At 33.4% G+C, this 14191-nt stretch overlaps 2 protein-coding genes across 4 annotated transcripts; one reads left to right on the top strand and one right to left on the bottom strand.

The window, feature by feature from the left end:
* The first annotated feature begins 596 nt into the window (after positions 1-596).
* LOC122578065 (WAT1-related protein At4g19185-like) lies at positions 597-4326 on the top strand. Of its 2 annotated transcripts, XM_043749932.1 has the most exons (7): positions 597-988; positions 1416-1478; positions 1628-1744; positions 1913-2198; positions 2346-2501; positions 2889-3040; positions 3930-4326. In XM_043749932.1, the coding sequence occupies exons 1-7, from the start codon at positions 795-797 to the stop codon at positions 4099-4101; spliced, it is 1140 nt and encodes a 379-aa protein (XP_043605867.1). In that variant the 5' UTR covers positions 597-794; the 3' UTR covers positions 4102-4326. The 2 variants fall into 2 exon arrangements, with proteins under 2 accessions (XP_043605867.1, XP_043605869.1); XM_043749934.1 differs by lacking the exon at positions 597-988 and having other exon boundaries at positions 1918-2198.
* A 2801-nt stretch (positions 4327-7127) lies between these two features.
* Positions 7128-10748, bottom strand: LOC122579380. 2 transcript variants are annotated; one of them, XM_043751547.1, is made up of 9 exons: positions 10520-10748; positions 9661-9796; positions 9351-9428; positions 8725-9085; positions 8532-8644; positions 8280-8444; positions 8052-8191; positions 7859-7951; positions 7128-7373 (listed from the first exon to the last, which is right to left on the bottom strand). In XM_043751547.1, exons 1-9 carry the CDS (start codon positions 10594-10596, stop codon positions 7214-7216), a joined length of 1323 nt encoding a protein of 440 aa, XP_043607482.1. In that variant the 5' UTR covers positions 10597-10748; the 3' UTR covers positions 7128-7213. The 2 variants fall into 2 exon arrangements, with proteins under 2 accessions (XP_043607482.1, XP_043607483.1); XM_043751548.1 differs by having other exon boundaries at positions 10538-10748.
* Positions 10749-14191: the final 3443 nt, after the last annotated feature.

Below are 14191 nucleotides of genomic sequence, written 5' to 3'. Positions count from 1 at the left end.
CATGTCAAAAATCCCCCCATGATTTTAATGATTTGTGAGAGCAACATCATCCAACCAAAATAATGTTAACATCATCCAAGTTATCCCCATATGTATTATGTATATATATATATTTAACAGCGAGTTAGTAGTTAATAATTAGCGGTTAGCGTTCGAGACACCATAGTGACATCCAATTAGGTAGTATGCGGTGCACGAACCACGCAAGTCTGACATGAAACCCAGGACTCTCGAAACCACCCCCTAATAATCTACTTCTACAAATGTAGGAAGTGAGATTCAAACCTTAGTGGTTTTTTCCAAGGTCAAAAACCTCCATATGTATTATGTATATATTGGATAGATATGGGAGTGTATGTTAATATAATGTTTATACTTTATATATATCGGGTAGGGTCGGGTCGGGTTAGGTACACATGCCCCCTCCCTCCCTCGTACTGGTTTGGGTATCGGATTTTTTCATCTGGTATCGTGTTTTCTCATCGGGTCGGATTTTTTTTTCCATCCTAGTAGCAATTAACAAATAACACCATTATTCCATCTTCGTAAATTACTCTTACAAATAAATATCCCCAAATCTAACTTTCCTTTATTAAAATAAATTGAAAATGCCTTAATTAAGTTTCACATCTTTTTATCTCCATTCAAATTCATATAATCAATTCAATCGATCGATCAGTTATAATTCTGATCGATCGGAAACCCTAATTTAATCTATACATACACATTTTTACTAGTATCTATCTTCTATATAATAATAAAGTTTTGAAATTTAGGGTTTAGTAGTAGTAGTAATGGTGATGGCGGCCGGCGGCGATGATACTCGGCGGGCACATGCTGCGATGACGATGGTGCAGCTATTTGCCGGCGGATCGCACGTGATCACAAAATTGGCCCTAAATTTCGGAGTTAGTAGGCTTGTGTTTTGTGTGTATCGTGATGTGCTTGCGTTGATGATTCTTGCTCCCATTGCTTATTTTCGTGAAAAGTTAGTTATTTATTTCTCTTTGATCTATATATATATAGTGGATATATATATATATTGATGTAATTTATAGGTTTTTGTTATAAAAATTGAAACTTTATATCTTTAATATCATCTGAAATGTTATTTACTTCATGTTGAGTAGTGTAGGATCAGTAGGTACTGTAATATAATGAATCTTTGGATTAGACCTGTTGTGATTTGTTTATTGTTGAGGTTTCGGATTTTGATAATGTGACGACTTATATGGTTTCGAGTTAAGTTGGATATATTTTAGAATTTAAATACTTCACCTTTTAATAAGTAAACCAATGCACCTTGTTTTTCTTGAACGTAACATTCGAAGTATGTCTGCGGTTTTAATCACAGGTGTGTGTCAACTGGAAAAAGTGACAAACCTAAAGCTGTTGTTTTGTATGTTTATTTGTAGGAGAACCAGACCACCTATAACCAGGCGTTTACTCATGTCATTCTTCTTTCTTGGGTTAACCGGGTAAGTGTACATACTCTAAAGCTGTTTAAAGGTCCATCTTTTTATCAATTGTCATGTTTCTTGTCTATTCGTTTACTTGTTTATGCAAGCATTGTGATTGTTGTGGCATATAAATACTTATTTTCTTTAACTCCTTTGAAATTGAATAGGATATTTGGAAACCAGCTTTTGTTTCTCTTTGGTCTTGGCTACACTACTCCAACATATGCTGCAGCTGTACAGCCTTCGATTCCTGTCTTTACATTTATATTTGCTACTATTATGGGGTCAGTTCAACTAATCGTTACTCTCCATTTTATTTATGTTTGTTAATGTTTAGTGATCATTTTATTTTGGCTTTGAAGTTAGAAAACTTTACATGGGCACTCTGTATTTTATCTTATTAAAATGTATATATCTACTATAGAGTCCATATGAAGTGGTTTTACATGCAGTACAGAAACGGTGAATTTGCTCCGAACTGAAGGTCAGGCGAAGGTTGGAGGTACATTTGTTTGTGTTTGTGGAGCCATCTTCATGGTTATGTTCCGGGGACCAGTAGTATTCGGTTATTTAGAAAACGACCTATCGATACATAACGAAATTAGCGCAAAGGGTCAACCAGAGCCAGCTGGATGGTTGTTATCTATCTTTATTGGTCTTGGGCTTGACAATTGGCATCTTGGCGTCCTATGCTTGATAGGGAACTGCATGTGTATGGCAGCCTTTCTAGCTATTCAGGTATAAAGTTTGTTACCAATCTACTGATACACACTATGACACTAATCTATAGAACTTTAGCTATTAGCCATATAGTGCTTTTCTGTATTTATTTGAATTTGTCTTTAAATGTTTTGAAGTTGGTTTTGTATCTTAAAACCAATTCAGGCTCCAGTTTTGGCCAGGTATCCTGCAAGCCTATCGGTTACAGCATACTCGTACCTTTTTGGTGTTATTTTTCTGGTGTCAACAGCGTTCGTCATGAACAATGAGTCAACAGACTGGAGTTTGACTAAATCTGAGTTTTGGGCAGTACTTTATGCTGTAAGTTTCTTTTTTATTTCCTTAAGTTTTTCAAAGTTGCAAGTTGAGTTATATTGAAAACTGGTATGTTTTTTAGTGGTATATTTAGACAGAAAAAGTTATTTTGGGTCTGAGAACTGTGAGTAGGGATATAAGTGTGAGGATATGAAAAACAGAAAAAGTTATTCATAGGTCTTTTTTGACAGTGTTTTTTAACTCTGTATCCTTGTTTAGAAATCATAAATGAAGACAAATACAATGTTTAGCATACATTATAATATTTTATGTTCCGGGGAAATTAAAATCAGTTTGCACTTCGCAGAATTCGGTATGCAACAGTTAGAACTTGTAAACTTGATTTCAGCTTTCTCATCATTTTGCAAGCATTGATTGTCTGGCTTCTTTTAGGGAACCATCGCATCTGCCTTAAATTATGGTCTTTTGACATGGTCCAACAAGATCTTGGGACCTGCTCTGGTTGCACTTTATAATCCACTTCAACCTGCTGCATCTGCATTTTTGTCAAGACTTTTCCTCGGAAGCCCAATATATATGGGAAGGTCTGTCATCACCCTTGTATTTAATTTGCTACTCTATCTTTTAATACGATATTGTCTTTTCAGACACTGAATACCGGCTGAACTAGTAACTCTTTCTTGACATATTTGCAAACCAAACCAGCCGACTCATCGATCTCCACCAAACCGTCCATACCAATTCATGGTCTTGCTGGCTGACTGTTTGGGCTGATTTTTTTATATAAAAAATTATAAACCAAACTTTTTGTATCAGTCTATTAATTTCTTCCTTACAAGTAACATTTATGCCAACCGCTTATGCCACACATGGATGTATATGAAATTATAAAAGATGCAATGTATACATAATGCTTCGATTTGGCTGAAATGGTCAGTTTGATATTCCAACTTATAAACAAACTGCATGCATCTGTCTGTTAATTTCCCAACCAGCTGGCCCAGTAATCTGGAGATCAGCCAAATTTGCTTTTGCTTCGCCGGTTTATATAGTTTTGTCCAAACCCCTGATTGTAGAGTACACGTGTACAACCCTTAACACTTCAACTGAACTATTTTTCTCACATTATAGCTGTTTCCATTAGTGCAAAAAAATCATTGCCTATAGATGATGAAACCCACAGATCCAAGTTTTTGGTGGAAAATATGTAGAGGAATGAAGCTGATTTGGCCAATCAATATCGTTAATATTTGTCAAGAGTATCCTAGACATCTGAAAACCAAACTATTAATTTAAACTATATTCAAGAACCCAATGTAAAAGAGTTGATTATTTGCTTTCATGATTAAGAAGTATGCTTTTTTAATGCTTTTGACCTGAAGTCCATAAATTGTAGGAGGATATTTGATCATATCAGGGCTTAATCCTGATAAATCCTTTTGTCTGTTATCTGACACTTCATTTCATAAACAGCATTGTAGGAGGATTTCTGATCATATCAGGGCTTTATCTGGTCACTTGGGCAACATATCGTGAAAAACAACAGGCAGTTTTGGGAGGCCGCCATTCCCGGTCATCTGAATTGCCATTGATAGGTCAAATTTTATCTGGGACTCCAACCTCGCTACCAAAGATTGTGGATTGACAGGTTTCAAATGATGGTTATTTTCTGGAATTTTCTTCTAGATCTGTAGGAATATACTCGAGTAGGAATGTTCATCTTAGGATTATACAGAATCGCCAAAAGTGACATATCATTAACCATACATTATTCCTTCAACCCTAGAGTTGGGTACTTTATTGATACTATTAAATTGTTTGCATGGAATTTGACATTCTAAATTTAAACCTTTATTTTGACGAGATCAAATTTGCGTCTCATATATCTTGAATCCTAAAGTCTTGGTTATATCAAACTTCAATGGACCTTGAATTATTTTTTGCTGCAATTTCTATTTATATATTTTTTGTTATAATATGTGATATACCTAATTAGTTACTGTAATACAATATAAGGATAGTGATATACAATGGTTTGCTGTATCTTGCAAAAAATTTGTAGACAATTTGATTATATCTATGTTATACACTGCTTATAATGGTAAAAATGCACCAACAGTCATGCACTTTCCTGTTGGGCCTTCTGGAATTGCCCTTCATTAAGGTCAGCTTAGGCAAATCAGTTTTTGTATATAATGTTCTGATTTTCAGACTGGATGCTGGACCAAACATCCAAAGCTGTTTAAACCCAGCCAATATCGCAAAGACGGGGTGTCAGGTGTGTAATGTTACCAACAAAATAATTATCAATACAAATATTTTTTAGGTCGTATTGTCAATGTATTATCTAGTTTTATCACAACGTTTTTTTGAAAAACATTCGTACAGTTTTAACTAAAATTCTTTATAGCCAAATTTTTTAGGCCGGGACCGTTTGCTGCTACAAGCCTGGAACCAAAGGGTCAATAAGATTTCTGTCATTCTTGTGCATAATAAATGTTCATTGACTTTATTACATTATGTGAATGCTAGTTCTTTTAATAAAGAACTAACTAGTTGATGTATCATAAAATAAGTTTGCTAATCATAATAGGCTAGGTAGGTTACATATATCACCCTAATATCTTTACAATGCTCCAAACATCATCATCATTGTGACCAAAGCTATGGAGAAATCTTGTTAGATCTTAGTATAGTGATGTCAGGTGATCAATATATGTTCCAGTTATATTTGTTGATTTAATCTTCGATTTGTCATATGCGCTTGAAATGGTGGTAATGGGTGTTTGAGTTAGTTGTTCAGCACTCCTTTTTGGCTTATTGCATAATCTGAATTCAATAAGGCGCTAGCTAGTTGCCAAACAATTTATGACATTTTAACTCCCATATAATTACGTCGAACATAACACTTATCATTTGAACTAACCTTGTTTTGGAACATACACCACTACACAAGTACACACATATATAAAAGAAATATCTATAAAGTTTATGATTAGGTATAGCACCACAATATTATATATGGTTTTGTAACCAGTTGTCCTTATATCATAATTGATTTGTTTAGTCACCTATCAATTATGTCAGCATAGATGAAGTCATTCTCTATTATGATAATAACATGTGGGAGATAATGCTAATCCTTCCTAAAAATTTAACTTAAAAATAAAAGCCTTTGTGTTAGGATTGTAATTATGTGTATGTAGGTTTGCACTATAAAATGGATATCTAAATGCTCAGATGATTCATGTCCATATATGGTAGTACTGCATTTGGATTATATTATACATAGCTTATACTAATGAGAAAACTTCAAAAGGAATAGCTTATACTAATGAGAAAACTTCGAAAGGAAGATGATCTTATAGTCATGTGTAATCAGCGGCGGAACTTGATCATTACAGGAGGGTCAAAAAATAAATTAATTTTGTTTTAAGATCCGATTTTTTTTATTTTTTATTTTTCTGTTTTGAGGGGGTAAATAGTAAATACACAAAAAAAGTTGTTACCCTCAAATTCTAAAGGGAACATAACCCCTTCTGATCCTACTGATCTTCCATCACTGTGTGTAGTCCGACTGTAAGCATTTTCGGGTGGGATGATCAAAAGGACGGTACTATACTATGACAATGTAAGATTGTGTGGGAATCTGTTGGTTCTTGCTTTTGAAATTTTGTTTGATGCTTTTACATGACAAGACAATGTGATTGTCATCACGTTCAGTATTGAAGAATATGAAGTGGATGTCTTTTGTATTTTATTACTCGTATTATTAACGATATACGAGTAATATATATCCATACATCTTGGCTTTCTTTCTGTTAACCCAATTTTTTTATTTCACGTGGATATACTATATACCATGGTATATGACATTTTTGGTATTTAACGGATTACTATCATATTATCCGCTTAAAGCCAAAGGGAGAATAGTTTTCAACTACTGTCACTCGGATTTTTGATTGTATCTGGTTGTTTTCTTCAGTCTCTGAATGTTTTTAAGTAACTGTTAAGGAATTTATGATTATCGATTAATATTTAAGTAATTAAATTGTATGTGTATATATTAGTCATTTTATGTTTTGATACTTTAAGAAAATTATTGTAAGTATAAATGTTTTATAAGGGAGTAGAGATATGGATTTACGTAAATATATAATTAAGATCATATTCGCTGATTATCTCAGTGGTTAGACAACCGGACTTTTGTCCAAGAGGTCATAGGTTCGATACTCTCGGCCTGTGATTACCCGTCAGATTTTTATCCTGGCTTTCGTGGAGCTTTTACCGGGGTGGGGCGGGCGGGGGGAGGGGATCGGGTAGGTCCACGGTATTCAGTCCGGATACCCGTGATCCAGCCCTTGCTGTTCTAAAAAAAAAAAAATTCATAGAATTCATTTGAAGCTTTCTAGTTTTGTTTTCATGACAACTTATAACAGACATAACTAAAAATCTCATTAGATTTCCTTTAGAAAGACAAATATCCATATATTGCACAACTTGTCCATCATGAAACTAGAAGCCACATTCTTTTCGTTGGGTCACCTCAAAAATTGCTAGGCCCTTTGGTACGTTTTATTAGATTAGATGCTAAATACATAAAGACGATAATCTATAGGAAACATGGTTGAAGCTATCTATTAGTACATTACACCCATATAATTTACAAGGTTGAAAGGCTCAAGAAGCAGATACCATTCAAGCTAAGCATCTGACAAAATTAGATCGGAAGAATTAGGAAAGACATGAACATGGATTTATGGAACTGTCAAGCGTCCTTTGTGTCCACGAGATTTCCATGAGGACTCGAGTTGTAACAAATGCAATTTCTCCACAAATGGTTCCAATACTTCAGCCTCTTCTTCGGGTGCAAATGCCATGCAAATGCTTAGTTCTTGAACCGCCTTCCCATAATCCCTGTAGTTCACAGAACAAACTTTGATTCAGCTTAATTAAATGTGGATAGATGGGTGGGTTGGGCTAGTTGGGCAGTGGGTCAAAACATGTGCATTTTTTTTTATTATTATGGAACAGAAATGGGTTGGGTCGGCCTAGGACAACCCACATATACTTCTTTCTCTTCTCTTTTCTGTAGACTATAAATTAATAATGTTCTGCATATAGCAAAGAAACTATTACTGCAATGATTCTAGAACGTTCATAAAAAACTATTAGCGAGGTTTGATGTGTTTTGTATGCACTTTGGGAAACTTCTACCTGTTCTACCCGTTTCCATTTTAGCTAACTTTTTGAAAGTTGTTACAACTGACCTGTTAGAGGCAAAGGGGTGACCCGTTTGCGGGTTCACCTTTTAGTCTTTTACCCATTACCCCAATTAGCTTTATCTTATTTTAATTTCTATTGTAGAATTATACTAATGATTGTAAGCAAAGATCTCATACCTACTATAGTACAACATCATGCCATGATCCCTCCTTAAAGCCCAATTATGTGGCTGCAAGATCAACAGTTTTTCTGAAGCCATGATAGCCAGCCTACAAACCAACACCAAAAGTGAAACCTGACTCATTTAGACCCCGAGTTTTACTAATTGTTGGCTAAACGGGTTAAAATGTCAAATAGTTTTAGTTTTACCTAAGATCTTGCGGGGGCAACAATGGCATACTAGAACCATCAATCTTGCCCCATTTCTCAGTATCATCATGAACAGGTCTAAGAGGAGAAGTCAACATCAATCCATGGTTCATTCTCGATGCACGTTTCCAATATAGCCTCTACAAAAGTATTAAAACAGAAGTTAAGAAACATATAATCAGTACGCAATAAAAGAAGTTTTTTCTCAATAGCTGCAAGAATTCTCACAATCAAGTTAGCAAGATAAATCCCAATAATATCCCGGTTTGTAGCAATGTCAAGACCAATAAGTGAATTGCAGGTTAAGTCAGAGGCCATTGATCTTGGGTCATCGACACACCGTCCATTTACAATCCCAAATAAGCTGTTTCCCGAGTTGACCTTGAAAAGCTCCTGTGAAAAAAAGAGTTTCCAAGTTTTAAACTCAATCAAGTGACTATGTCATTCTACGATATATGCAAGTTCAAAAGTCAAATGTACCTCTGGGTTCCCGGTTTTGGGCCAAATCAAAAAGTCTTCACCGACCCGAGATCCAACTATAGTCAAATTTAGTCTTTGACAAATCTCGATATATATTATGCTGAGTAAAATTGCTGTCAAAAGGGTAGTCGTAAAATCAGGTTCTAATTCTGGCTTCAAGTAAGTCCTATAATAGGAATAAAATGATATGTACCACTGCCACATTTGGAGCTTAATACGGAATGCAAGTAGGAACATTTTGAATCCACAACGGGTGATCTTCCAAAGCCTTTAGATTCAAAGAGAACTTGGTTCACGGCCTCCAAAACTTCAACCAAGTGGCATCCTATGTCTCTTGATATTAGCTCAGCTTCAACTTCTTTTGCTATGAGGTCCAATTCCAGTAACCATTCGTCGATTGTCTTTCCTGCCACAGGCATAGCTTCAATGCAGTCCCATTTTTGGGTATTAGATGACACATTTGTATCTTCCCTTTCGTTTTGGAAAGAAAGGGCATCCATCTCACGGTTAAAAGCCATAAATGCTTCATCTTCAGCAGATATATACAGCAAAGTCTGCAAGTTTCATAAGATGCAAATTGAATCATAAACTCATAAAGGGAAGTCACAGTGTAACATCCATGATTTTACCATCAAAACAGTAACATATTTTCATCTTTTCACACAATAATACATTACAAACTAATGTCCAGTGTATGTTTTGTTGATAGTCTAATTATTTCTATGCAACCCTGATATTTCTTGGTCCCTATTTATGATTAGCATCATATAAAGTTTAGGTCTTTATTGATCCAAAACAGGACAAGGAAAACAAGATCACCTTAGCAAGGGATATATCTTTGTCTTTTGACCGGAAAGATATCTCTTGTGTGAATTTCTCTCTTGCGGCAATGCGAACCTGAAATATTTTCATGATCATAGATTAACATATTATACAATTATGTATTCAGCTACCTAGAACTTTAGAAAAGATATGACCAAAAAGAAAGTAATAATAATAAGGGTGATCCAAGTACATGAATGAAAACTATTCGTATATGTGACTAAACAAGTGTATAAAAAAAATATACATACATGCACATATGTACAGAGGATATAACAGAAAGTGTAAAGTTAACATGATTTCAGACCTCCTGGTAGGATTTGGGAGGAGAAAAATCATGAGTTTTGACGTTGGCAGTGGTTGTCATAGGCGAAAAGCTCGATTTCTTCTTGTTTTGGACCAGCAAAGTGGCCATCTTATTGAGTTTGTGATCATCACCATACCTGAATATGGCAATTCACAATAAACCCATATTGCCATATGCACAATATCTTCTTTAATTCACTTTTAGTATATGCTATACATTTGCAAATACAACTAAAGCAGTGTCAAAAAGCATCCATCTAAACAGCAATTTAAAAAAATATACCACATCCCATATTACATCCCATATTCTTGACACTGGTGTCTCAAAGGTAAAGCTGTTAAAACAGGGGTTTAGTACACTTTTAGCCCATTGTTGAAACCAAAAAAAAAAAAGAGTTCTGGCTCTTTTTTTGAATTTTTTTTTTCTTCTGAAGCGAGTTGCCGAGTTGTATTGTATGCAAATAACCCAAAAGTTTGTTTATTAAGCTTTAGCAGGTGTTTGAGAATTGCATTTATTATATAGATTATGCATTTAAAATCTGCATTTTGAAAAAGCATGTCTCAACCTACTATTTTTAATCTGCGTCTAAAGCAGATAATCACTTATTTTGTTAGAATTTTTTAATTTTCATTTTTAGCGTTATGCAAACACAATAATCAGCTCAAAACGCATACCCTCTTATATAGTTGATTATCAGTTTTATCACTATTATGTGAAATTCTAATCAATAAGGCCCATATCATCATAGTTGGTTTTAAGCCTAAAAAGTGGTTGAGACGCCCCTGGTGCTTGAATCAAGAAACACTAAGCCAAAATCATGATTCATGAACATAATCATATATATAGTCATAATAAGTACCTGAGGGTGGGCCCATACATTGGAGAAGTAGTCATCTGAAGTTGATGACTGAAACTAGGAAGTGATGCAAGCAACATTCTTTATTGATCAAGAGTACAGTTGAAAAGCACTCAACTTATATATAGCAAGAAAGATAAGATATATGTATCAAAATTCAGTTGTGATATTGAGCTGAAAAATGGGCATCAATGGAGTTAAAAGATGAAGATATGATGAAGTCATGAAAATATAAAATAAGTTAGTTCCCAGTGACAAGGAAGACAATAAGAGTGATGCTGATGCAAATGAAAAGAAAGAATATATATATATATATATATAGTGGATCATGACATTGCTTGTTGTAGTATTATAAGACTTGACATGATCCATTTGTGTCATTTTGGTCTTTTTATATGCTGGTTTTTAGTTAGGACACTTACTATTTTACTTCTTTTTTTTTTTTTGTTGGCACTTTCTTGTAAGTCACTATGTAAATACTTGCAGATATGTAACATATATGGATAGAGAGATGAGGATGAACAGGTACTTGGATATCATTGTGACAATGATTAATAATTTGTAAATTTATAGGGTGTGGGGATAGGAGTGAAAATATGAACAAATTAAGAGCCATGATACACATGGCTGAAGCTTGATGGATAAAGGGGGACTACTGGAGGTGTATTTGTAAATGTATGGTATAGGAATGGGTCACAAATGATTATTTTTTTCACTTTTTCCACAAAGTTCAAGTCTTTTATGAATTTACTAGCAAAGTAAGCAAGACTTAGAGTTTGTTGCTGAAAATTCAGTTCATCTACCGCCTTATCATTAGATATGCATATTGTTATTCAGTTATTGTAATTCTTCCTTTACAAGTCTCTTTCGGACTTGACTTATGCAACCTGTCTATATAACTGGTCATAAAAGGTAAATTTTCTTAGTTTACTCAATGAGGACTAGCTAAGTATCGTATTCTAAGTTGTGAAAACCCAATTCCATCTCACCATATAAGAGTGAGGGCCACTAGAGGGAAGACGCAAGAGTCTTAATTATGCCCCGGCTCCCGTTTAGTGGCTTCCCTGGAAAATTTGTCATAAAGATTCAGCCGAGATTTAAATCTCAGGAAAAAATAAAGGGTGATTAGATGAAACCCTTGATCCTATCTACCATTTGGTACCCACTAATCCCTAACTAAGCTAGTGTCCAGGTGAATCTCAAACACTTAATTCGAGATTTAAATCTCTGTATTATGGGTAAAACCTCAATAATTGTAAACTACCAAACTAATGAACTTAAATGCTTTCGTAACTTGAATGTGACTAATGTTATGTCACACAAATGTTTAGAAAGATGAAAATTACGTTTTCAATTTACATGCTTATTCTTAAATTTAAAGATGATTAGCATATATTATTTTTATTAATATCTTGTTTAAAAGTAGTTTTGAGATAGCAAATATATATACAAAAACCGATGGGATGAAAGTGACATGGATAAGGTTTTATTTTTATTATTAGCTTGAAAAATAGATCAAATAATTGATGCAGCTGGATGCCATCAAATCCACGTACATTACAATACATCAATCAATGACAAAAACAATACCAAAAATGTGAGTATATCCATATTGTGTGCTTTTTAATAACAATGATGATGAAATTTGATAAATAAGTGTGCAGATTTCATTATAAGTTTAATGAGTTTTATTTCCTTTTTATTTTTAACGGCATTAAGTATATTACGTAAGCTAAAGAAATGTCGTATCTTATTATAATAAAGGGAGGATGCATCCAAATCCAATCTATGGGTCTAGAATGATGACTAGATGAATTAGACTACTACAAAATGATTGCATTTTGGTCCCATGTATCGCAAATTCTCGACTCTTTTTGACAATTTAGTTACGTATAGTTGGGAAATTGATATAATATGATACTCTATTAATTATGTGTCATATTCATTTCAGAATGCAATACTTTGCAAGAATTATACGTTTGATTGTGAATTCAAGACCATCATCAATTAGTTCTGCTCAAATCTACTTTTAAAAGAGTAATAACATTAACATATATGCCCTAAAATTCATTGACTAAGCATGTCTACTCAACTCAAACTTAACACAAAGATTTCACTTGTTAAAATGTTTTCTCATCTTCAATATTACCGCATGTTCTGCTTAGGCGTATGGGCTTATGAGTTTTAGTCACATCTATTATTTTGGTTAAAATCTTTTACATGGAATAGAACAACAGCTGTAAAATGCTTTTTTCTTCTGTAACTTTGAGTTCCACCAAATTTATCGACTATAGTTCTTTCCAAATTTGATGACACATCTGGTCGGTGTTGTGTTACAAATAAAAAAAGATAAAATAAAAATTAATAACGTCGTTTGTTAGCTTATTGAAAAAGAGCTAGCTATAAGTAACTAATAGACTGATTTGAAAAAGAAAAAAAAAACATAGATTACAAGTTAACTTATTACTGTACTTTATATTTTTGAAATGAAATAAAGAAGTATCACATCTTAAAGTGAATATAGCAAAAATCACACATTTTTATGTCATTTAACCAATATGTTATACGTTTTGTGTATGTATTTACATTTTACAATAACGTACCAATTGTAACTGGAAAGTGAAAGGGGTGGGTGATGAGAGGTGATAAGAAAGTAAATGGTTAAAGGGTATACATGAAAACGGTAAGTGACATGGTTCATCTATGTGAAAAAGGTATAATGGATCCATTTTTTTGCTTTATATTATCTGATATGTAATATCAGATTTTGATTGGATATATTGTGAGGTATAATTGAGTATTAAATTTGTAAGTGAATAATTAAAAGGGGGAAAAAAAAGTGAAAGAGATGAAAAAATGATACTTGCATGGGAGAAAAAAATTTAGATAAAAATGATGAATGAAAAAATGGTCTAAGGGTTAGATTCCATTTTGCCATTTGTACAATTGTACTTGTTGTGAAACAATACACTACACTTACTTGGATCGAGTACTAAAAATTATTAAACCCATGTGATGTGTTATCATATATAGATTTGTTTCAATCGTCCATAGAATACCTTTGTGAGTTTGTGGTATGACGTTTTAAGTTTTAAATCAGATCCAACAAAGGTAATACGTAAATCATAACCAACAAGTTCATGTGACCTTAATCAAACAAAAAAATATACACCAATCCATGTGATTATACTGATTAAGGTTACATCTTGCTCCTTTGTGTTTTTCTTTTTCTTGACATCTTTTAGCCTATATTAAAAATAGAATAAAACATGTCATTAGAAACAAACAAAAATTAGAACGTTAAAAAATAGCGCTATGAACTTTATATGCTGATTAAAAATTTTTGATTATTTTAATAACAACTTTAAAGGCTGTCATTACTCGTTAAGTTGCATTATAAAATTTGTAGTTTTTTATATCAAAATTTCGCCCTTAAATTTTATATTAATACATAATAGTACTATAGAGTTGTCGTTAACAAAACCCTAAAAAATTTAGCGAAGAATTTAATTATCTTCTTGTAAGTATATTAATAGTTAGAGGTTGGGTATTGTAAAACAAATATTAAGATAAAACAAATAGGACATGATCTTGACTCTTAGGTTATGGTTAAATTGATGCACGAAAATTAACAAAGCAATTGATACATAATGATTTTCAGTGAAGAGAAGCTTA

This window comes from Erigeron canadensis, chromosome 8, assembly GCF_010389155.1.
Source record: "Erigeron canadensis isolate Cc75 chromosome 8, C_canadensis_v1, whole genome shotgun sequence".
Taxonomy (NCBI): domain Eukaryota; kingdom Viridiplantae; phylum Streptophyta; class Magnoliopsida; order Asterales; family Asteraceae; genus Erigeron; species Erigeron canadensis.
Note: the sequence above shows the minus strand (reverse complement) of the source record. Positions and strands in the feature narration are given on the sequence as shown.